General features: G+C 43.0%; 1 protein-coding gene across 4 annotated transcripts in view; it reads left to right on the forward strand.

The window, feature by feature from the left end:
- fer1l6 (fer-1 like family member 6) overlaps positions 1–24,167 on the forward strand; it is a 59,714-nt gene that overhangs the window by 14,026 nt on the left and 21,521 nt on the right. For all 4 annotated transcript variants that reach the window (XR_015125283.1, XM_086265566.1, XM_086265567.1 and 1 more), the window contains exons 8-26: positions 6,216–6,402; positions 6,689–6,790; positions 6,934–7,024; positions 7,118–7,235; positions 7,402–7,600; positions 9,793–9,901; positions 10,047–10,293; positions 11,388–11,508; positions 12,750–12,850; positions 15,835–15,937; positions 16,276–16,395; positions 16,670–16,822; positions 16,921–17,092; positions 20,355–20,479; positions 21,353–21,487; positions 21,595–21,744; positions 21,821–21,928; positions 22,034–22,096; positions 22,222–22,320. Coding sequence is in view for 3 of the 4 variants with exons in the window: in XM_086265566.1 (XP_086121692.1) it covers positions 6,216–6,402; positions 6,689–6,790; positions 6,934–7,024; positions 7,118–7,235; positions 7,402–7,600; positions 9,793–9,901; positions 10,047–10,293; positions 11,388–11,508; positions 12,750–12,850; positions 15,835–15,937; positions 16,276–16,395; positions 16,670–16,822; positions 16,921–17,092; positions 20,355–20,479; positions 21,353–21,487; positions 21,595–21,744; positions 21,821–21,928; positions 22,034–22,096; positions 22,222–22,320 (2,503 nt within the window). In the remaining variant the exon portion in view is untranslated. The remainder of the gene's footprint in view (positions 1–6,215; positions 6,403–6,688; positions 6,791–6,933; positions 7,025–7,117; positions 7,236–7,401; positions 7,601–9,792; positions 9,902–10,046; positions 10,294–11,387; positions 11,509–12,749; positions 12,851–15,834; positions 15,938–16,275; positions 16,396–16,669; positions 16,823–16,920; positions 17,093–20,354; positions 20,480–21,352; positions 21,488–21,594; positions 21,745–21,820; positions 21,929–22,033; positions 22,097–22,221; positions 22,321–24,167) is intronic.

Here is a 24,167-nt window from a genome sequence, read left to right on the forward strand (position 1 = left end):
TTCACATGTGAAAGTGTGCCAGACAGTTGGCAAATTAGTGTTAATGATAGCCATACATGTGTATACTTTTGCTAGGAGTGTGTTGGAAATGTGGTAATTGAGTGTTGTGCAGTGAATTGTGCCTACAGTTTTGCAAAGTGTGTGTTACAAAATTGCAAACTGAGTGCAAAGCAGTTTTTGTGCTTTTAGTTTTGCAAACTCAGTGAGTGGTTTTGCTATAAGTCTGAATAGTTTTAGAGATTGTGCTACAGGAATCACAGTTAGGGTTTAAGCATTCAGAAAAAACTGTAAATCTGGGACTCTCCACCATTTGACCTTAGAACTGAAGAAGCTTCTCGGATGAGAGGTGAAACGTCTTCAAGCAACTTAAAGAAGTCCAGACGCTTTTCTTTCCAAGCTCCTTAGACTATCATTTTCAAATTTTGTGTGATGGTAGATGCCAGTACCAGCTCGAACTGATTTAATTTTTCTGAAAACCAGGTTAATGTCAAGGCCACCAAAGATTTTACATTACCCACAATTTTTATGAACATCAAAACAATATACTATGTTTTGATGTACATGAGTACCATTGGTTGGCAAAGCATTTGATCTTCACCTTTATTATAAATGCTAAAAGTCAAAGTAGACCTATATTGAATAATATATCACATGACAGGGCATGGAGAAAGCTGCAAAACACCTCCCAGTTCATTGTTCCTTCAGTGGGCTGGTTTCAGTCATTATGCAAATGTACTAAGATTGAAACCTGCAGTCAGCTGAGACTGAAGACGTCACCTGATGATGACGAAACGTTTCTCCCACAAAACGCTACGTCCAGATGAACAGAATCAACTTTTGGAGATTTACTTTCCTGGATGATTGAGATGCATCAACACACTTTTTTTCAGTACAAAGCCCTACAATGTTACAAAATTCCATGAATATATCTTAAAGTCTAAAGTTTTTACTGCTTATAGAAGCTAAAGATTTCATTCAAGTTGCTCCGATCATATGAGTAAAAAATGACACCTGTTTCATTTTCATTTTAGAATGTAACGCTTCAAAGTCATAGGTAGAAGCTCCAGGTCAGACGAATTAGGAAAATCTTTCTCTTGAATCATTTCCAAACGTTAGAGCAATATATTTATCATTAAGGGACACATTTTTTCAATACAACATTATTTAACATTATTATTTGACTTCATAATGACAATTAATTGATATATTACTCTAAATGTCCATGTTAACAATGTTTCAGTTTCAGTTTTCAGGTTTTTTTTGTGATATGCAAGTTAGCACAGGGTCAACATTGCAATGAAATGTGTTTATGTGTTATGTTGACATCACCTGATCTATGAAAATAATGCACATCATTATTGGAGATTTCCATATCACTAATACTTACATCAGCATAAAACATCAAGGTCTTAGTATAGTTGTTGTATAGTATAGCACTTCTTATCCTCCCGTACTTTCCCGTATTGAGATACATTTTTTAATGTCATTTATGTAAATAAATCAGTCAAGGAGATGCTGTGAGCACCACTGTGCTTACGTGAAAAACAAACTTGACTGTTGTCCACATCACAATGAAAAGAAATATTGTTCTTCTGGAAAATAGTGCCAAGTGGCACCTGGTACAAAGACAAAAGGTGGTCCAAGAATGGAAACTTATGTTACTCCTCAAGGGAGGGAAGCAGAGGTGCAGCTAAAACTATCAGTGCTGACACAGAAACTTATCAGAGAGGAAGGACCTAAACCATTGGAGAGCTGAGGCAGTGATGCCCACCCACCAGTCATGATCCACAGTGTCAAAGGCATCAGTAACATGCAGTGGCATGCAAAAGTATTCGGCCCCCTTGAACTTTTCCACATTTTGTCACATTACAGCCACAAACATGAATCAATTTTATTGGAATTCCACGTGAAAGATGTTACGAAATCAGTTCTTTTTATTCCTCGAAGCATCCAGAGATGGCACCGGAACTCAGTAGTCATTCCACAAAACCTTTATTCATCTTCATTTAAGCATGCATCTTCTAGAAGGGAAGACGTGCCAGGCCGGTGTCCCTCTGCAGAATCTTCCACCTCTTTGTTAGTTACAGCCAGCTTTATAGAAGTGACCCCATCATGAAACCCCCATGGTGCGCTGCAAACCCTGTGTGTCTGTGTTTATGCACGAGCATGTGAGTGCCTGTGTGTGCGCATACCCGCGTGTCTATGTGAGTGCACGTGAGTGACTGTGTGCGCGTACCTGTGTGTATGTGTGTGTACGTGAGTGAGTGAGTGTGCATGTAGGTGTGGGTGTGTCGTAACAGTCAAAGCACTGTGTGTGTCTCTGCATACGTGACTTCCTGGGGGTCATAAAAGTAATCTCCTCACCCAAGCCACACCAAATTCCTCTACACAACATAGAAAACAGAGTTAACATATTACAAACACTGAGACCCCCACTCTGCATCCACTGGGTCGTTGGCCTCTTGTTGTCTTACATTTACAGATAAGCATGTGGAGAGTCTTCTGCAAACCTACTTCTAAGTTTATAACAATTATGAGTTTTTATTAAAGGTACAAGCATCAGCATCAGCAACCCCCAACTGTAGCTTCCTGTCTCCTGGCAGGCAGGCAGACCCCCAGTGTCCATAAATTCCTTTCTCTCTAAACAATTACACTCTCAGGCTACAGCTAAGCCAAACTGAAACACAGACCAATCCCTCCTTATTCCTCTGATCTAAACAAATTTAACACATCATATTATAATAATTATTTTCTTGTACTCACAAAGACCAACACAAAGTGGTGTACACGTGAGAAGTCATACATGATTCCAAACATGTTTTACAAATAAATAACTGCAGAGTGGGGTGTGGTAATTATTCAGCCCCCTGAGTCAATACTGTGTAGAACCAGCTTTTGCTGCAGTTCCAGCTGCCAGTCTTTTAGGGTCTGTCTCTACCAGCTTTGCACATCTACAGACTGAAATCTTTGCCCATTCTTCTTTGCAAAACAGCTCCAGCTCAGTCAGATTAGATGGACAGCGTTTGTGAACAGCAGTTTTCAGATCTTGCCACAGATTCTCGATTGGATTTAGATCTGGACTTTGACTGGGCCAGTCTAACACATGGATATGTTCTGTTTTAAACCATCGCATTGTTGCCCGGGCTTTATGTTTAGGGTCGTTGATGCTGGAAGGTGAACCTCCGCCCCAGTCTCAAGTCTTTTGCCGACTCCAAGAGGTTTTCTTCCAAGACTGCCCTGTATTTGGCTCCATCCATCTTCCCATCAACTCTGACCAGCTTCCCTGTCCCTGCTGAAGAGAAGCCCCCCCAGAGCATGATGCTGCCACCACCATATCTGACAGTGGGGATGGTGTGTTCAGAGTGATGTGCAGTGTTAGTTTTCTGCCACACATAGCGTTTTGCATTTTAGCCACTAAGTTCCATTTTGGTCTCATCTGACCAGAGCAGCTTCTTCCACATGTTTGCTGTGTCCCCACATGGCTTGTGGCAAACTGCAAACGGGACTTCTTCTGGTTTTCTGTTAACAATGGCTTTCTTCTTGCCACCATAAAATGGTAAATTACCATAAAGGCCAACTTTGTGCAGTGCACGACTAATAGTTGTCCTATGGACAGATTCCCCCAGCTTCACTGGGTGAATGGGTTAAATGCAGAGGAACTATTTCCCTATGGGGACTAACACGCACACTTTTTTTATGAGCTGTAGATCTCTGCAGCTCGTCCAGAGTCACCATGGGCCTCTTGGCTGCATTTCTGATCAGCGCTCTCCTTGTTCGGCCTGTGAGTTTAGGTGGACGGCCTTGTCTTGGTAGGTTTACAGTTGTGCCATTTCTGAATGATCGCTTGAACAGTGCTCCGTGGGATGTTCAAGGCACACTCAGTGCTGTGGTGAGTATTAAATATCACTTTGTATTAGTTCTGCTGGGTTATGCAACATGATATCTGGAGGCAGTGCCGCTGTGCAGCATTTCTGCAAAGAGTGTGGCCCAGGTGCTGTTTCAGGTCATCTCCCGAGTCGTTATCCCGAAAGAGGTACTAGTTGACCAGAACACATTGTTCATTGTCACACTAAAAGAGCTGTACGAATTATTGAGTAGTAAATATGTTCGGACCAGCGTCTGCCACCCTCAGGCTGACAGGTTGGGGGAGCGGCTGAATAAGACTATAAAATCCATGATTAGTAAGTTCTTTCATTTGGATGGACACAATTGGGATCGCTGGTTAGACCCTCTGTTGTTTGCAGTGCAGGAGGTGATCCAGGCGTCCACGGGATTTTCTCCTCTTGAAATGAACATCTTTGAGCCAGTCCAAGGGCTGCTCGAATCAGAGATATCAGTACAGGGAGTGCAGAATTATTAGGCAAATGAGTATTTTGTCCACATCATCCTCTTCATGCATGTTGTCTTACTCCAAGCTGGAAAAGCATTTGCAGAGCGGCTTGGATTATAAAGAATTAATAAACCACTGAAGGTTGTATCGGGGGAGCTCAAGCTTCAATCGAGATTCATGTTACTCATGCTCAGTGCTACAGACAGATGATGTACAGGGAGTGCAGAATTATTAGGCAAATGAGTATTTTGTCCACATCATCCTCTTCATGCATGTTGTCTTACTCCAAGCTGTATAGGCTCGAAAGCCTACTACCAATTAAGCATATTAGGTGATGTGCATCTCTGTAATGAGAAGGGGTGTGGTCTAATGACATCAACACCCTATATCAGGTGTGCATAATTATTAGGCAACGTCCGTTCCTTTGGCAAAATGGGTCAAAAGAAGGACTTGACAGGCTCAGAAAAGTTAAAAATAGTGAGATATCTTGCAGAGGGATGCAGCAGTCTCAAAATTGCAAAGCTTCTGAAGCGTGATCATCGAACAATCAAGCGTTTCATTCAAAATAGTCAACAGGGAAGAAGCGTGTGGAAAAACCAAGGCGCAAAATAACTGCCCATGAACTGAGAAAAGTCAAGCGTGCAGCTGCCAAGATGCCACTTGCCACCAGTTTGGCCATATTTCAGAGCTGCAACATCACTGGAGTGCCCAAAAGCACAAGGTGTGCAATACTCAGAGACATGGCCATGGTAAGAAAGGCTGAAAGACGACCACCACTGAACAAGACACACAAGCTGAAACGTCAAGACTGGGCCAAGAAATATCTCAAGACTGGTTTTTCTAAGGTTTTATGGACTGATGAAATGAGAGTGAGTCTTGATGGGCCAGATGGATGGGCCCGTGGCTGGATTGGTAAAGGGCAGAGAGCTCCAGTCCCACTCAGACGCCAGAAAGGTGGAGGTGGAGTACTGGTTTGGGCTGGTATCATCAAAGATGAGCTTGTGGGGCCTTTTCGGGTTGAGGATGGAGTCAAGCTCAACTCCCAGTCCTACTGCCAGTTTCTGGAAGACACCTTCTTCAAGCAGTGGTACAGGAAGAAGTCTGCATCCTTCAAGAAAAACATGATTTTCATGCAGGACAATGCTCACACGCGTCCAAGTACTCCACAGCGTGGCTGGCAAGAAAGGGTATAAAAGAAGAAAAACTAATGACATGGCCTCCTTGTTCACCTGATCTGAACCCCATTGAGAACCTGTGGTCCATCATCAAATGTGAGATTTACAAGGAGGGAAAACAGTACACCTCTCTGAACAGTGTCTGGGAGGCTGTGGTTGCTGCTGCACGCAATGTTGATGGTGAACAGATCAAAACACTGACAGAATCCATGGATGGCAGGCTTTTGAGTGTCCTTGCAAAGAAAGGTGGCTATATTGGTCGCTGATTTGTTTTTGTTTTGTTTTTGAATGTCAGAAATGTATATTTGTGAATGTGGAGATGTTATATTGGTTTCACTGGTAAAAATAAGTAATTGAAATGGGTATATATTTGTTTTTTGTTAAGTTGCCTAATAATTATGCACAGTAATAGTCACCTGCACACACAGATATCCCCCTAAAATAGCTAAAACTAAAAACAAACTAAAAACTACTTCCAAAAACATTCAGCTTTGATATTAATGAGTTTTTTGGGTTCATTGAGAACATGGTTGTTGTTCAATAATAAAATTATTCCTCAAAAATACAACTTGCCTAATAATTCTGCACTCCCTGTATATGCAAAAGCTTAAGCTATTATGAGACTTGCCTTTGTGCTGCTCATCCCTCCACTTGTTGCTCATAATTCGTAGCAAATTTGATATAAGTGTATGGTTTATGGTCATCCTCAGGAACCTGTTGATTCCAGAGGGGTTTCCTTCTGAACGACCATGGGCTCGTTTCTGTGTGAAGGTGTATCGAGCTGAAGGCCTTCCCCGCAACAACTCCAGCATCATGGCTAATGTCACCAAGGCCTTCATAGGAGAAAACACAGCACTCATAGACCCATATGTTGTGGTCAGCTTCTTCAAACAAGTGGTTGGTTAAATGTCATTTATTAGCAGATAAGTCTGATCATTTATATTTAGAAATTAAACATAAAAGCTACTTTTCACTGCCTCCTTGTTCTGAGGGTCACTGGGGCTGGTATCTCTGCAGGTGATTTGGGAGGCTTTTACACTAGAGTGTAAAATTATACATTTATACAGTGTTTTACTATTTACATCATAAGCACTTTGCACCAGGAGCCCCCTCGCAGTGAAGTGGCAGTACTTGCCACTGTGCAAATCAATATCACGTTCTAATCATTTACTCGTCCCTTCAGGGTCGGACGTCAACACAAAAGTCGACAGCAGATCCAGTGTGGAATGAGCAGATTGTCTTCACTGAAATGTTTCCTCCTCTGTGTCAGAGACTGAAGATCCAGGTATGAACGCAGAAGTGCTCACTTCATGTTTGTATGTAGTTTCACTGTAATTTACACTTAGAAAGAGTCATGTTTTAAGTCCATAATCACTGACCTCATATCAAACTAATGTTTCTAGAATTCTGGCTTCTCTTTCCTCGTAGGTTTGGGATGAGGGAAGCATGAACGACGTTGCCATTGGAACCCATTACTTTGACCTGAGATGCATCTCCAATGAACAGGATGGTGACAGAGGTAGGAAACAAAGTCCATGACACAAGAATTACTGAGGAACTGTTAGTTGATCTGTGGTGACTTTTATATCTCTTGTTTTTATTATTTCTCCAGGGTTTTTACCAACATTTGGCCCTGCTTGGATCAACCTGTATGGGTCTGCTCGAAATTTTTCTTTGGGTGATGACACAGGGGAGCTTAATGAGGGCATTGGAGAAGGTGTGTCGTACAGGTAATATTAAAAGTTCATTCTGAGAAAAACTTATTTTGGGGTCTTTACCTTACAACATAAAGTGTCTGTTGTTGTGATTTGGCACTATGTAAGTAAAACTGAATTGAATGGAAAGGAACTGAATTAAACTGAAACCAATGAGCTGCCCGATTTCTGTTGGTATCAGGGGCCGACTCTACATGGAGCTGGCTGTTGAGATTCTGTCGGGAGGGACAGGGTCAGACTCCAAACTTAGCCGTATTATGAAGCCAATAAAAGATGCTAAAGCAGGAAAAGCTGGAGGAGGAGCAGGCACAGGTGGAGCTGCTGATGATGACAAAGGAAGAGCTGCAGCAGAGGTCCTGCCTGTGGATCCTCCTCCTGTGGTAAGAGGAGTGTGTGTGTGTGTGTGTGTGTGTGTGTGTGTGTGTGTGTGTGTGTGTGTGTGTGTGTGTGTGTGTGTGTTCCAGTATTTTATCAGTATTTACACACTGAGGTTAATTATGGAGTTCCACAGGGTTCAGTGCTAGGACCAATTCTGTTTACATTATACATGCTTCCCTTAGGCAGCATCATTAGAAGACATAGCATACATTTACACTGCTATGCAGATGACACCCAGCTCTATCTGTCCATGAAGCCAGATAACACACACCAATGAGTTAAACTGCAGGAACGTCTTAAAGACATAAAGACCTGGATGGCCGCTAACTTTCTGCTTCTTAATTCAGATAAAACTGAGGTTATTGTACTTTAGCAATGGGTGCCATTTAGCTCAGTGCATTGAACAGGCAACCACATGTCGTACAACTGAAAGTGGCCAGCCCAGGTGTGAGTCCAACCTGCCGCCCTTTACTGCATGTCTTCCCCTCTTTCTTTTCCTCTGCTTTCCTGCCATTTCTTCACTGTATCTGTCAATAAAGTTGTAAAAGGCCCCAAATAAAAAATACAAAAAAACCCAGCAATATGATATACAACCAGGTGCCTACTCAGCATGGCATTACCTTGGCCTCCAGTAACACTGTGAGGAACCTTGGAGTCATTTTTGACCAGGACATGTCCTTCAATGCACATATTAAACAAAGAATTCAAAATCCTGCTCCTCACATACAAGGTCTTAAATAATCAGGCCCCATCTTATCTTAATGACCTTGTAGTACCATATCACCCTATTAGAGCACTTCGCTCTCCCTCTGCAGGCCTACTTGTTGTTCCTAGAGTATTTAAAAGTAGAATGGGAGGCAGAGCCTTCAGTTTTCAGGCCCCTCTTCTGTGGAACCAGCTTCCAGTTTGGATTCAGGAGACAGACACTATCTCTACTTTTAAGATTAGGCTTCAAACTTTCCTTTTTGCTAAAGCATATAGTTAGGGCTGGACCAGGTGACCCTGAATCCTCCCTTAGTTATGCTGCAATAGACGTAGACTGCCGGGGATTCCCATGATGCACTGGGTTTTTCCTTTCCAGTCACCTTTCTCACTCACTATGTATTAACAGACCTCTCTGCATTGAATCATATCTGTTATTAATCTCTGTCTCTCTTCCACAGCATGTCTTTATCCTGTCTTCCTTCTCTCACCCCAACCAATCACAGCAGATGGCCCCGCCCCTCCCTGAGCCTGGTTCTGCTGAAGGTTTCTTCCTGTTAAAAGGGAGTTTTTCCTTCCCACTGTCGCCAGAGCACTTGCTCATATAGGGTCATATGATTGTTTTGTCTGTATTATTGTAGGGTCTACCTTACAATATAAAGCACCTTGAGGCTACTGTTGCTGTGATTTGGCAGTATACAAGTACAATTGAGTTGAATTGAACCTAATTCTGAGAGCTTCCACCAAAGCTAAATATATCAATTACACAAAAGATTTTTCTAACTGGGAACCATAAAACCATTGCGTTAACAACATGCTGAAAAAGCATCTAATGGGGCAACATCATGCTGCCTTTTTCTAAAGTCAGATAAAATTCCAGGACTTTTGGCAGGACTTGCAAACAGTTCATGATTTTAGTAGTTTTACTGACCTGCAATGTCTCCCTCTGGATGAGAGCATAGTGAAGCGTAAAAATGCATTTAGTAAAGTAATTAAGTATGGTTGAAATGTAGTCATACTTTAAATATTTCAATTTTATGCTGCTTTCTAGTTTTCTTCATTATTGTACTTCAAACCACTTTTTAATTGTTTAGATTTCTCCTTTCATGCAGATTTTAAAATATGGTTCTAGTGATTCTCTTTTGTGTCTGGGGATTCAAAGCGCTTTATGCAACATGCAGCATCCTAATAAATAGCCTAATAGCATCTAATTATGATTAAAAAGTGTAAATACATGTTTTACCATTTGTACAGTGCCACTTTTCATCTATTTTTCTATACAAAGGCACATGAGCTTGAAAATTAAACACAGGTTTCACATTTTTCTACACGCTTGTACCTGGTACTTGGTCCCTCGTGTATCACCTCACTGAAAAATTCTGGAAACCTCCGTGTCTCCAGATGGATAATTACTTTCTCCATTTAGGTTGTGCAAAAAGAGTATTGTGCAAATTTCAGAGAAATGAATACATGAAGATGTTTCTGTGTCCAGCTTAATGCAGACGACAATGAGAGCTTCCTGCTGTTTGGTGCGTTGTTTGAGGCCACCATGATTGACAGGAAAATTGGAGACAGGCCTATCAGCTTTGAGTTCTCTCTCGGTAAGTGGATGTGTGGAGTGTTAAGGAGTTTAGTGTCCTGCTAATCATTTAGTCACATAATCCAAACATGAAGAATAATACCAGTCTTGCATTTATGTGGTTAATATATAATGAAACTATCATTTACTATTCCTCCCACTATCAGGTAACTATGGTAACACCTTAGAGTCTGCCCCTCAGCCCACTATCAGTTTCACCAGTCCTGCAGTCCCTCGGAGGATGCCAAGAGTGCTGGATTTCCCAGACACTAGTGATGTGTTCGGCTCGTTCTCTCTCAGCACCTCCCCTAACAGTCCTACTTCCCCCCTGCTACCCAGAGAAACTCAAGACGCTGCCATGACTTCAAAATCCACCACATCTCCAGAAAAACCAATCATTGTGGAAGGAAACAGGTTGAGTCACTTTGCTGATCCTTTGAAAAACATTAAAGTTCTTGTGGATGTCAGAAACTCTGTTCTATGCACCAAAGACAGCACGTTTAATTTTCATTGGACAGTCATTGCAAACCGTGGATTTCTTTTTAAAATTTGCAATAAAACATAAACAGTGCCTTTATTAGAAAGCACAGATAGACAGATGGAAAGAGAGCGGGTGAGTGACATGCAGCAAAGGTTCAGCCAACAGGAAGTCACGCATCATAAGCTGTCAGTGTACTGGTCGAGCTACGTCCCTACCATTACCTAGGCTCACGAGCTTTGTGCAGGGACTAAAAGAACAAGATTTCCTATACAAGTAATGGTAATGGATTGGATATATATAGCGCTTTTCAAGGCACCCAAAGCGCTTTACAATGCCACTATTCATTCACTCTCACATTCACACACTGGTAGAGGCAAGCTACAGTTGTAGCCTCAGCTGCCCTGACAGAGGCGAGGCTGCCATATCGCGCCATCGGCCCCTCTGGCCATCACCAGTAGGCGGTAGGGTAAAGTGTCTTGCCCAAAGACACAACGACCAGGACAGAGAGCCTGGGGACCGAACCGGCGACCTTCCGGTTACAGATGCGCTTCCCAACCCCCTGAGCCACGGTCGCCCCCCCCAAGTAGCCGAAATGAGCTTTCTCCTGGCCTCTCACTTACTGACAGGGTGAGGAGTTCAGCTTAGAGTAGAGCTGCTACTCCTCCACATTGAAAGGAGCCAGTTGAGGTGATTCAGGCATCTGATTTGACCTCCTGGTGAGGTGTTCTGGGCGTGTCAGCAGGCCTTTTATCGCCTCTGTGATTCCTCACATAAGCTGGAGGAGGTGGCTGGGGGATGGAGGTCTGGGCTTCTCCCCTGTTGTTGAATAAGAGGTTGCATGGATGGATGGATTAGGTTACTGGTGCTAATGATGTTAATAAAGGAGAGTCAATAATATTTAATAATAATAAATCACTCCTAGCCAAACCTATTGATATTAACAAATCATTAACAGTAGTGGACTGAAACAGTATCATTTTTTTTCTTTTTGTAAAGTTTCAAGTTTACAGTGTGTGTGTGTGTGTAGGTACTACATGTACTTGCCTCTGGAGAAGCAGAAGCCATGTATTAATGTGCTGAGTCACTGGGAAGAAAGAACCTACCGAATGCACAACTCAAACATGCTGGACAACATAGCAGTTCTTCTTGTATGTATACACACACACACACACACACACACACACACACACACACACACACACACAGAGCGAAACACATCTCATCTCTTTCAGTCTTAGTTCCATGATTGTTAGTATGCAAATTCTTATTCTTGGGATGTAGGCAGTGACAGTTTCTGTATATTCCTGAAAGTCTGTGGTGTTGTCGTGTGTGGCGGCCTGTGGTGGAAAAGCAGTGCCTCTGAGGACCCTTCTGGCCACACCTGTACCTGCTTACGAACTGGTTTGGTGACTTTGACCAGGGGCCTGTGGGAACCCATGGCACACCTAGATTTCTGCCTGTACTGACCCTTATGCAAAATAGGTGGAATTAAGACACAGTTCCAAAAGCAAACACAACTGATCAGTGCTGAGAGTGGTCCTGTTGCTGAGGTTGGGATGATCCTGTAATCTCTTATGAACGACCTCCAACGCTTCTATGACTGGGATGCAAGTGAAGACAGATGTAACATCTCTCACTGTACATGTACTGTTTATAAAATTAGGGAAACATAACCTGCACAAACAAAATAATTTGCAGGACAAATGGTTGACATCAATTTTGTTCGATTTGAAGAAGGTAGGGGGGGGCAACTTCACTCACATGTGTTTATAAGGTTGGGGAAACCTGCAGTCAGCTGAGACTGAAGAAGTCACTTGGATGAGTGACGAAACGTTTCTCCAACTGAAAATGTCCAGATGAACAGAATCAACCTTTTGGGATTTACTTACCTGGATGATTAAGCACGCATCAAGACGTTATTTTATTAAACATTTTAAAATGTTAGCAGCACAATCAAACATTTTTGCAGCACAAACCAGCACAAATGTTTGACATCAATTTTGTTTGATTCCATTAATATGGGGGGGCTGGTTGACCTCTAGAAATTTTTGTTAATATCTTTAAAATAATAGCGGCACAAACAAAAATTTCTGCAGCACAAACCAGCACAAACCAGCACAAATGTTTGATACCACTTTTGTTGGATTTGAAGAAGGTGGGGGGGGCAACTTCACTCACATCATATCTTAAAGAAATGGACTGTCAACAACTGATGTGTGTTGATGAGTGTGTTAAAACTTCATTCTACTGTATATTAAGACACAGTGACACTTGATACATTTGTTAAAGTGAAAAAGTGACTTGGCTTTGACTGACCTGATAACTGTGTCAACATATCACCTACACTCACCTACACTCGTGAGAGAAACTTCATCTTCATGTCTTGCAGGAGGAGGGGGTGACAAATGCATGGGAGCTCCACAGAAAGTCAGATCCTGCAGCCGAGCTGCTGATGAAATCTGTCCTCCAGGACTTTTGTGCAGATGCCAGGTAATCACAGCAACTCTTTAATGCTACTTTGTGAGCTAACTGTCTCACGTGGTTCACTTCCTGGGAAAATAAAGGCCAAACAATCAACTTAAATAATTAATTTAAATTTGAATAAAAATGTATTATTTTATAGCACAGAGCATAGCAGCAAATGTGATCTGACATTACAAGTCAATAAATACTGAGAACAGAACTCCTACAGCAAAAACAGTTTACTTAATAGTTGTCATTGTTCTAATTTTAGACATTCAAACTCCATTGTCACATTTTAAGCCATGACAGACTTAACAGACATTAACTTTGTCCATCGAATTGAAGCTTAGAATGTCTTCATAATGACACCATCCTTCCATGCTGGAGACCAAACTCCTGCAACGCTTGTACGGGGACTAAATGGCCCATAACCCCAAATTCCTGAAACACACAGGGGGAACGTCATCCACCCCAGGGGCCTGGCCACCAAGGAGTTGTTTAACTAACTCAGTGACCTCATCCCCAGTGATGGGCAGTGATAGACGAATCAGCCCACTCCACTCATCTCCAAGTTCTGCTTCCTCTACAGAAAGGATTAAGGAGTTCCTCGAAGCATTCCTGCCTATATAAATTGCATTTATTACTTCTAGGCTGGACAACTGTGGGCTGGACACTTAGACAGTATGGGAGGAATTACTAGAAATTAACGAACAGAATATCCAATTCGTACATTTGAAGCAGGATTTTTATCCACTGGAGCTACAACAGATGGAAGAGATTTTCACCATTTCCCCTCTGTGGCTCCAGAGACGGAGGAGACACCGCAGTGAGAAGTGAGGCAAGCGGAGCGCCTTACGTGCTAGCTAACAAGCTAACCCATACAGACCATCTCTCCCCATCCTTTTTGTCGCCAATACCAGGACCCGCGCTAACAAGCCAGACCAGATCCAGCTGAACAGTTGTGTTGTGATTGTCACCGAGATAACAACATCCCCGACACTGTGGTGGAGCTTGAGAGCTGCTCTCTGTTTGATTACCTGGATACCATGGATCAGGGACTTTCTCACCAACCAGCCTCAGGTGGTGAGAGTAGAACAGAACATCATCCACCCTGGTCCTGAATAGGACCTCACTTGCACAAGTACTTTTACAGAGCTGTGATCAAGAGCATACTCTGCCACGGCACGACTGTGGGGTACGGCAGCCGCACAGCCCAGGACAAAAAAGACTTGGCCTGGTCAAAATGCCCAGTGGATTGTGGGGGGGACAGCTAACAGACCTCAGTTCAGTGTCTTGATACATGCTCAATCATCCTGGTAACCTCCGTTACTGGTAATGGGCACAAACACGCTCTCAGAATGGTTGACTGGTTCACCAGCTGACATTCCAGATAGGATATCCACCACCTCCCTGTGGATGCCTGGCTAAGACAATCGGGCCAGGACTGGATCCGGAGTTTCGTCATATCCCATGTGACCAGACATCAGGTTATAATGAGCCAACTGGAAAAAAGTTTCCCAGCAGACTTTTGACATAACTGGGTGTGCTCTTTCTGTGTAGTGGTGTCTCAATACAGTCTGTCCCTAATAAACACAAAATGTGAAAATGTCAGGGTTATGTCAGTGCACATCATTTGACCATCAATTTTCATCGCTTGATCGAAGGCTGAGCTTAGAGTGTCGTCACAAGACCGTTCTAGTGGGAAATCTTTTCTGGAGCGAATCATCGCTTTTCATCCTCCACAAGGTCGGTGTCGGACAAGCTCACATCACCGGTGAGAGCAACACAAAGGTCTGATCCCTCGGTCCCATTTCCAGAACTGATGGCAGTGGTCTTCAGGTGAGGCACAGCTGGTCCAGGGCTGCCCAACAGACATCCGGGAATCACTTCCTTGCTGTCAGGCTTGCTGAGTGCTGCCACCTGGGTCTCCCCTGACAGCTGCCACAGCGACCATTCCCCCACAGGACACCGGCTTTCCTGTGCCGTGACCGAAACCATTCTTGGAATGACTGGGGCAGGTGTTATCTCCTTCCCCCATCTTGTGGAGCCTCACTGCAGAGCCTGGGTGAAGTGGTGGCACTGCTAGAGACCCAGCATGAACAATTAAATTTTCCAGAATTTCTGTCTGGCATTTGGCCTGGTCCAGCTGCTGCTGGTGCTCCTCCACCTACTCCTGATACATGGCAGGCAGCTCCACCATCATCTGCGCCAGCACCTTTAATCCGCTGCTTCTGACGTCTTTATTAATTCAGGCTACCAAGTACAGCAGTTGAATCTAAAGTGGATGTACAATAGAGGTTAAAGTCACTAGCACATCCAGAAACTATTCACAGTGCTTCACTTATTTCACATTTTGTCACATTACAGCGTTATTCTAAAATTGATTCACATCCAGCACCCCAGCCGTACTGGTCACATGTAGGTGGCATCTATTTTTACTGTGACTCGGGAGGTAGAGCAGGTCATCTGCTTATCAGAAGGTTGGTGGTTTGATCCTTGACTGCTTCAGTCTGTATGGCAAATGTCCTTGGGCAACATACTAACCCCAGGTTTCTCGCCAGTGGATCTGAGTATGAATGTGTGTGAATGTTAGACAGGAACTACTTGCATAGAGCAGATAAATGCTAAATAAGAACCAGTCCATTTACCATTCACCCTATGGTTCTGTTTTTGTTGTCCTACCTTGACCAGTTTTTTGACTGGGGAAATAACAGCAATGTTTCAGGCAGGTTTTCCAAGTTTACCACCTTATTAAACAAAATGCAAACGATACGATCCTGAGCTTTTTGAACTACGGTCTCTTTGAGAAACTTGAGATCTTCATTACAGACTTTTCTCTTCCTGTCAGCACAAATGTTCTTTTCTTTATTTTACTTTAGTTTTGAAAGCTCAGTAATTGTTAACATTTTGCAGCAGTCTTAGTCAACACTGCAAACTAGAGAGGGCTGGAAAAAATTTGGAAAAAGAATTTTATTCTGTTTGTGCTAAATATGTTTTTGGCTGTTTGTCAGGAGTTTCATTGAAGCAGCGGAGGCTAAGTTGAAGGCTGAGCTGAAGTCGACTTATCTAACACAGCTGGACAAGAAACGCCTGACCATGTGTAAACAGGAGCTGGTAGGAAAACTAAGTACAATTCTTATCACATTCCTTTACATCTCAATTAACTTTTGTCTGCTTTTACCTCAGTACCTATGCAAAATGAACAACAAGCCTCACAGACCACCAATTATAATACATTTCAATCACATTGCAGACTTAAACTGTTTTGGATATTGATGTTTGTTGGCAAAAATGTCCAGTATGTAAGATATTTATTTACAACTCCTGGGCAGGTGCGACCAGATTTGCAGTTTAGTATTCCATATGCATAATGTGCATTACACAATCTTAACAACAGCGTACACAGCATTTATACAACACCGCATACAATAATGGATGTATGTGTATTGCAGGAAAGTATGATAGGGGAGGCACAGTCCCTGGTAGGGAGGAAGAAAAATGCTGGTGGTGTGAAAGAAATGCTACAGGACGCAGCAAAACTCACACATAAACTCCGCTTTCTTGTGGAGGAGGTTTGTATCTGTTAGTTGTCACAGGGATTCGTCTGATGGTTCTGGTTCTCTCACTGACATTGCAGAGTGTTTGTCTTGTGATATAAGGAAACTTCAGATGACTGATGCTGTGAAGTTGTATTACTGTATATAAGTAAAATAAATGGAAAAATCGAAGTCAAAATTGGGATGCAGGCACAGGAAAAAGTGTGAATTTTGAAATGTCATTTTTTTAAATTTGCCTTATATATGACAACTTTTCTCATTCACACATGTACATCCTCACAATCTCTAGCCCCAGCACACAGTTCCAGACATGTTTGTGTGGCTGCTGAGCAACAACAAGCGTGTTGCATACGCCCGGGTTCGAACCAGAGACCTGCTGTACTCCAGCAGGCAGGAGGCCCGAGGAATTAACTGTGGCAAGGTCATAACCCTGTTTCTCAAGGTAAACTCACATACGCAGAACATGTCTTATCCATAGGAAGGCTTCCAGATGAAAAATAATCTCTGTGTGTGGATGTGTGTGTGTCTGTGTGCACGCAGCCTCCAGGTAAGCGTGTTGCAGGCTTATCAGTCCAAGCGAAACTGGATGTGTATCTGTGGTTTGGAGCTTGCAGGGACTCTAGCCACATGCTGGATAACCTGCCTGCAGGATTCACTCCAGCTACAGGGGGCGCTGATGCCAACAGCCCTCCCACACACTTGCACTGCGAAGGTGAGACTGAAGCTAACTTTTGCAGTGTCTATTTACCTTGTTTTATCTATTGTGCTTTTGCAGTGTACAGGCTTTCCATTTCTTTTGATCACTACCTAGAACCAGAAATCAGTCCATACTGACAAGACAGTTTCCTGCGTTATGATATGTAGAGACATGGAAAATATGTACATAGTTTCCAGGTCTAAAACGTGAAACCAGTGTTTCAAATGGCTCATAGAATTCATTAAAAACACAACCCTATAATTGTCACGGACTCAACTCAACTTAAATAAAAGTGCTTAGGTGTAGAAACAAACACACTGATAAGTCACACCAGTCAGCTCAGGGCAGCCCCATGACTCACCAAGGGCTACTGGGCCCTTGAACAGCAAATACACATCATACCCCAAAACTTTCTGTTGTACTAGGACAAGGACATCTCATCTTGCATATGAAGCAGAGGAATAAGCTTGGCAGCTAAGAGACCATGGCCATAATGATGACAACTTGGTCACACCTAAGAAACTGGTACTATGATATGACTATATTTCAGTTCCCTGACAGGAGATTAGTCGACACAGAGTCTGAGTCAAGACTCAGCAGTAAGTCCAGGTCTACACAGCTGGTGGTTAGGTACTTCTTCTTGCGCCTATGTTGATGGTGAAGGGACTGAAGCAATCAGCACGAAGACCAGAGCTGTTTTGTCCAGTAGGCAACACTTCACCCGTTGCCTACTGGTGGTGGTCAGAGGGCCCGGTGGCGCCAGTGTCCGGCAGCCTCGCCTCTGTCAGTGCGCCCCAGGGTGGCTGTGGCTACAACGTAGCTGCCATCACCAGTGTGTGAATGGGTGGATGACTGGTTGTGTAAAGCGCTTTGGGGTCCTTAGGGACTAGTAAAGTGCTATACAAACACAGGCCATTTACCATTTACCATGAATTTCAGTAATTCAAGTTTCAACAAAGACTTTTTAACAGCAGGACTCAGACCAAACCAGCACAACAGTATAATCGGTCTGCAGTGGTACCATGAGCTCACTTTTGAGAGTCTTAGCCACCTGTATTCCAGTCAGAGCAGCACCGAGCCCGAGAAGACAACTTCGTTTGAGATGACGGAGACACGGGATCTGGCCATCACGGGTGAAGTGTGAATATTTCCATGGAAACATGTGATCCTCAGATAAGTTACAGATTCATTAGTTTTTTCTGTGTCACAGAACACATGCACCTCAAAAGTGAGAGTTGGTGACTCTGTAACTCGTGGCATATTTCACCTTGGTAAGGTAGGTCCTGTCGGCTCCTTCTTCTACTCTGTTCAAGTGGCAAGAAGGGTACTGTGAGAGGTTCATCCCAGCTAGTGTGGCCACACTGGCATGGTGTAGAAGACTGGGCAATGGTTATAACCCAAGGTATCATTGGGACAATCACTGCGTAGCCCAAGCATTGACTTTCATCATTGGCTTGATTAAAGAGTCAGCCGGAGCTAATGTGGTTGTAGGCAGGAAGTTGAGCCACAGGAAGTTGAGCAAAGGTCTTCACATACCTTACACCTAGGAATGAAGGCTAAGTGTACTGCCTGGTAGTAGGAGGCCATTTAGGGGAGTCATGGTGAGTCACATGGTGAGGTTTGAAACAACTCCTACTAGTCTACCACTCGATACTGGTTAGCACTCTAACTAAACTGGAAAGATTTAAAGTAAATTTGGGATGAAATATGGCAGAGAAGCTAACCCTAGAAGCTAACGGTATAACGAGTCAAGTGGGCTCACTGCCCCCTGAGTCGGCTGCACCAACCCACCACGCCATGCTTTTTGACCCGGTAAGTAGTCCTGTGACGACACATCGTTTATTCAGTTCTTTGGTCTGATGCAGAGCAGCCTGTGTTGCCCTCCAAAGTCACTGACACCTGCAGAGATGGTGTTCAACAGAAGGTACAAAGAACTCACCTTCAACAGTTGAAAACAAAGGCGGCTGATACCCCAGGGAAGCCTTGAACGATGAGAGCCCTGCAGCTAGCTGGGAAGGATTGGAGGACACCACACACCAGCTCGCTGCTGGTCTGCAGGGAAAACCAGAGGAAAGACTAGCCAGGGGTCCCGGGACAGTGCAAAACTCTTTCCATATACTGGAGGTGAACTGGGGACCACAATCCGACACGATATCGATGGTTGTTGGTGTGAGACAATCATTTATCGTCTGGATCTTTGCTGGGTCAGCCCTAATTTGTCCTTTCTCAACAATGTAGCTTAAAAAGGAGACGGAGTCAACGTGAAACTTTCTCTCCCTCCACAGATAGGTTATCTAGGAGATGCTGCAGCACCAAACGGATATGTGACTCGTGTAAAGAAAGAGATTTGGGAAAAATCAGAATGTCATTTAAATAAATGAAAACAAACCTATTGAGGTAGTGTCTTAGCACGTCGTTGAGCAGGGCTTGGAAAACGCTCACCAGCTGAGCTTCCTGTTGGACAAGAGAGTGCTGAACGGAGTCCAAGCACTCTGTCATAACCTTTGAGCAGACGGACTCAAAAGCGAGACCCAGGATGCCAGTTCAGCGAATTTATTTACAGTGAAGTGCAGGTACTATTTACAGTGTCTATCAAAAGGGGAAAAATCCACAGTCTCTATTTACAATAGTCCGGTAGATTTATCCTCCGTCTTCAAACAGGACCGTGAAACGGGATCCTCTCCTCTGAACAGAACCGTCCACGAGACAAACATATCAGTCTCCTGGACAGAAGAAAGGATGGATGAGGAAAAGGGAACATGGAAATAGGTAAACAGACTTACAGATTGGAGGTGAGTATCTACTGCAGTTGGTTTAACGCTCAAGCGATGGCTGAAAGAACGTCCTCTGTATTTAAAGGAACGTCAGATGAGGAACAGGTGAGTTGATTACTGCAGGTGTGTCACTGGTCAGAGGGAGGAGACCCAGGGGGATCGTGCCCCTGGAAGATGTGGTGTGGTTATCGCATACACGCACATACACAGAGAGAAAAGAGAGAGCCGAGGGAGAGATGGCAGGAGTACCAGGAGGAATGCATGATCATGACAACTCAACTGCATTGAATTAAATGTTTCCTTCTGAAAGCAAAACTCTTGTAATACACATGGAAATAATTCAACTACAGCAATTTATGTGTACCCACCATTTAGAGACAACGTTGACATTGCACCTGTAGTAAACCCTAACAATAACTTTTTAACAAACTTTCAGTTTTGTTCTGGACCAGGCAGTTCATCCTTAAGGTTTTACATTTCCAGCTGTGTCTGTGTGTCTGCAGAGCAGCATCAGTTCCAGTTGAGGTGCCACATGTATCAGGCTCGTGGCCTGATCGCTGCTGACAACACTGGCTTGTCAGATCCCTTTGCTCGAGTCACCTTTCTGTCACACAGTCAAACCACCAATGTAAGTGTGTGTGTGTGTGTGTGTGTGTGTGTGTGTGTGTGTGTGTGTAAAAAAAATTAAAGGAACACTTAGAAAAAAGATCTCCGCAGGGAAAAATAATGTGGTATCTACACTAATATGCACTGAGTAATGTGTTAGTAACAGCAAGATGCCACGACCTACAGAGGGCTGATTTCAAAGACCCCAAACACCAAAGTAATAAAAGGAAATCAAAACGATGCAACAGTTCTGTAAAGGTTCTCAATCATGCAGGTCGTGGCGATCTAAAGAGCTTGGAAAGAAAAGCGACCAGACTTCTTTAAGTTTCTTGAAGATGTTCACCTGTCATCCGAGAAGCTTCTTCAGTTCTAAGAGCAATTGGTAGAGCGTCCCAGATTTGGCACCATGAAGCCCCAGAGGCATTTGCTGTTTGCATCTAGAGACTGATTAAAAAGTATTCCTTTAATATTTTTGAGCAGTATATTTTGTCTGTTTATAACATGTGTTTCCATTTGTGGAAAGATGATAATTAGGTAATAGATGATAACATGGTTCATTATAATATGTCCAAATGGTGGTCAGACGGTTAAAAGTTTAAAATGGACACACAGTGCTTTACAGATGTGTATGGGACTATGTAGCCATAAATACTCCTTCATGGCAGCAATATGTCCTGGTTGGCTTCGTTCGGTAGGTTAATGTGCCCTGCCAAATTGTAAATGTCAAATTCAAGTACCCCAGTCTGATTCAACATTTGAGGATATGCTGGAAAAGCAGTTCTGTTCCAGGAAGGTCCAAGTTGGACCTTCCTGGACTTCCAGAATTTGCTGCTTTTGTTTGCTTTCAAGCTGGTTGTGTCCAAGTCTGATTTGCTTGGTGATACTGTGTTGTCAGATTATCAGTCAGACTCTCAGTCCTACATGGAATCAGTGTTTGCCAATGAGCCATCTGCTGCTGAGTGGAGATTTGCAGTATATCCAGCGAGAGCCACCACATATCCTCATAGAGGTGTATGATGACGACGCATTGGTAATCCCTAATTCAAATAAAAGACTCAATCAAGTTATTTGAACTATTATTTTTAGCTATGTTCCTGCCTGACTCTCCCCTCTCTGAGCTCACTCTGGTGTGTGCAGGGAAAGGCTGAGTATCTGGGTGCCACAGTGGCAGTGCCCGAGGTCTGTCTGTCCTCTGCTCCCTACACACCTCCAACTCTCCAGTACAACGCTCTGCACTGTGGCAGCCAGCCAGGGGGAGAATTGCTGGCTGCATTTGAATTGCTGCAGGTCAGTCTTTTAAATAACCATACATGCTCCATCATAATATTGCATGAGTGACTCCTGACTTATTATGATTGTGTAGATCTCACACTCTGAACAGCAGAGTCTGCCAGACTTAGAGGAACAAGATGGAGGCATCTACACAGTTCCTGCATATATCAGGCCTGTCCTCAGCACCTACAGACTAGAGGTTTGAGTACATGAATGTGTGCACGTGTCTGGATTTGAGACTAGTAACCCTATCTTTTTTCTCACCCCCCCAAATAAATATATAAAAACTGTATTTTTTCAATAGGTATTATTCTGGGGTCTGAGGGAACTGAAGAAAGTCCAACTTCTGTCTGTGGATAGGCCACAGGTACAAACACAATCTTTACAATGTACCTGTGTTCTCTCTAGGACCTGATATGCTGGTGTCCAGGATCACAATATGCTTAATTAATATCTGCCAGATATTAATACTTAATATCTGCCTTTCTCTAGGTCATTATAGAGTGTGCTGGTAAGACGTTACGCTCTTCTGTTATTCAGAAGTACAAGTCCAACCCAAACTTCACCACACTCGTTGATGCCATCGAGCTGGTAAGACAAACAGATCTCTAACATTTTAAAACTGGAGCCCAGCCATTACCCAGGGCTGCTACTGATTTTCATTTTGCATCAATGATTTTCAAATAATCAAGATGTGATTGAAGTTCAGACTTTCAGTATTATTCAGTAAACTAATTAGGAATTCGATCCATTTTAAACAGTACAGTGTAGTGTGGGTTATAGTATCTCAGTTTATATCAGCAAATATAGCACAAGATACAAAACTGTTTGACGTCATTACTACACAACATGATCTGGTTGACTGCTGTCCATTTAATATCATATTGTTTTACTCACTGCTTACTTTATTTTTTTAAATAACTCTGTAATTACTTAACGTGCATTACTACCTTCACAGTAAACACAGGTGAGACCCAAGTGCTGCTACCAATGCCACAGTCAGAAAGTAGCTCAGCTGGAAGGTCAAGTTTGTGACCTCTACCGAATCCTGGAGAATTAACTTCTGACAGATTCATTCTTCATTTCGAAGCAAGTCGTGTTATTTCCGTTCACAAAGAGGACACATGGTCCAAGTTTTGGAGCCAAGTCTCGAGTGCACACCTGTACCATGCAAACACTTTTTCTGTAACATTTTTTCTAAAATCAGAACACAATTTGGTAAAAAAGTTATTTCATTTAGTAACCATCAACAGCTCTTTAGAGACTGGCATTTTTCTCTGAAATGTACTAAAATCACTCGACTACTCAAGAACAAATAATGTAGTCGTAGTTATAAACTTTTTTTTCCAAAATATTTGGACAAAATATATAACTGAATTAATACTTAATAATCAACTGACTGTACTTGTGATACGTAACCATCTCAGGACCTGTCATGCAGTCATTGAGACTTTCAGTCTTAGTTCTACTCGATCTCACGGCTACTTTTAATTTCTATCACAGAATTCCACAACATTTCTTTATTTAGCACAAGACCCTTTAAAGTCTTTAAAGTCTTGCAAAAACTAAAAGGGAAATGCGACACATATGGCACGATCCTGGGTCTTATGACCCAGCGGTTTTTCTTGTGTTTTGTCATTTTGTATTGAGTCCACCTTGTCAGTTTACAGTCCTTGTCCCTCGGTGGATATGTTTAGCTTTTGGTTGTTAGATCTCCCCGTGTCTTTGCTCCTGTATCTTCCTCTGTGTATCTGTGTTCATATAGCTCTGAGTTCCTGCGCCTTGTTTCCCCTCGTGTTTTATTCCATGTTTCCCCAGCCGTTATCTCTGTGCCCTCTCTCTCTGCATCTCTGTGTTCTTCCTGTGCTACGTTTAAGGTCCACGTACTGGGTCAGTATTTTCAGTTCCGTGTCCTTCCTGTCTCGTTGTGCGTAATTGTCCTCAGCTGTGCTCGCCGTGTGTTCCCACATCCCTCATTACCTTCTGTGTATTTATGTCAGAATCTCCCTCTGTTCTGAGTCGCGTCGTCCCTCGGTGTTGTGTGCATTTCCCCGTGGTTTACCCGTGCCTCCTTGTGAGTTAGTTTTAGTTTGTCCCAGTATAGTTTCGTATTGCCCTTTGCCTCTCTGTTAATAAAGTTTTGTTTTCCGTTTACGAGTTCAGCGTTTAGGTCCAATCCTGCCTGCCTGACAATATACACTGATACATAGGAACATTTACCCATATCTAAGAACATAACAACCAAGCCGTTATCAACCGTCATATATTCATGTTCAAGCTGTCTTCAAGTGAATCCATGATCATTTTCAAGTTTTATAGCTGCAGCTTTTTGAAATTCTAACATCCTAGAAATCACAAGACTTTCCACATTCACTGCATCAGGACAAATTCAAGATTTCATACAAAATGGAAATCAACTTGTTTTCCGCAGACACCCA

This window comes from Aulonocara sp. 'chitande type north' Nkhata Bay, linkage group LG16 (assembly GCF_057382095.1).
Source record: "Aulonocara sp. 'chitande type north' Nkhata Bay isolate Kocher_YH1m ecotype deep benthic linkage group LG16, A_spYH_male_GT1.1, whole genome shotgun sequence".
Lineage (NCBI taxonomy): Eukaryota > Metazoa > Chordata > Actinopteri > Cichliformes > Cichlidae > Aulonocara > Aulonocara sp. 'chitande type north' Nkhata Bay.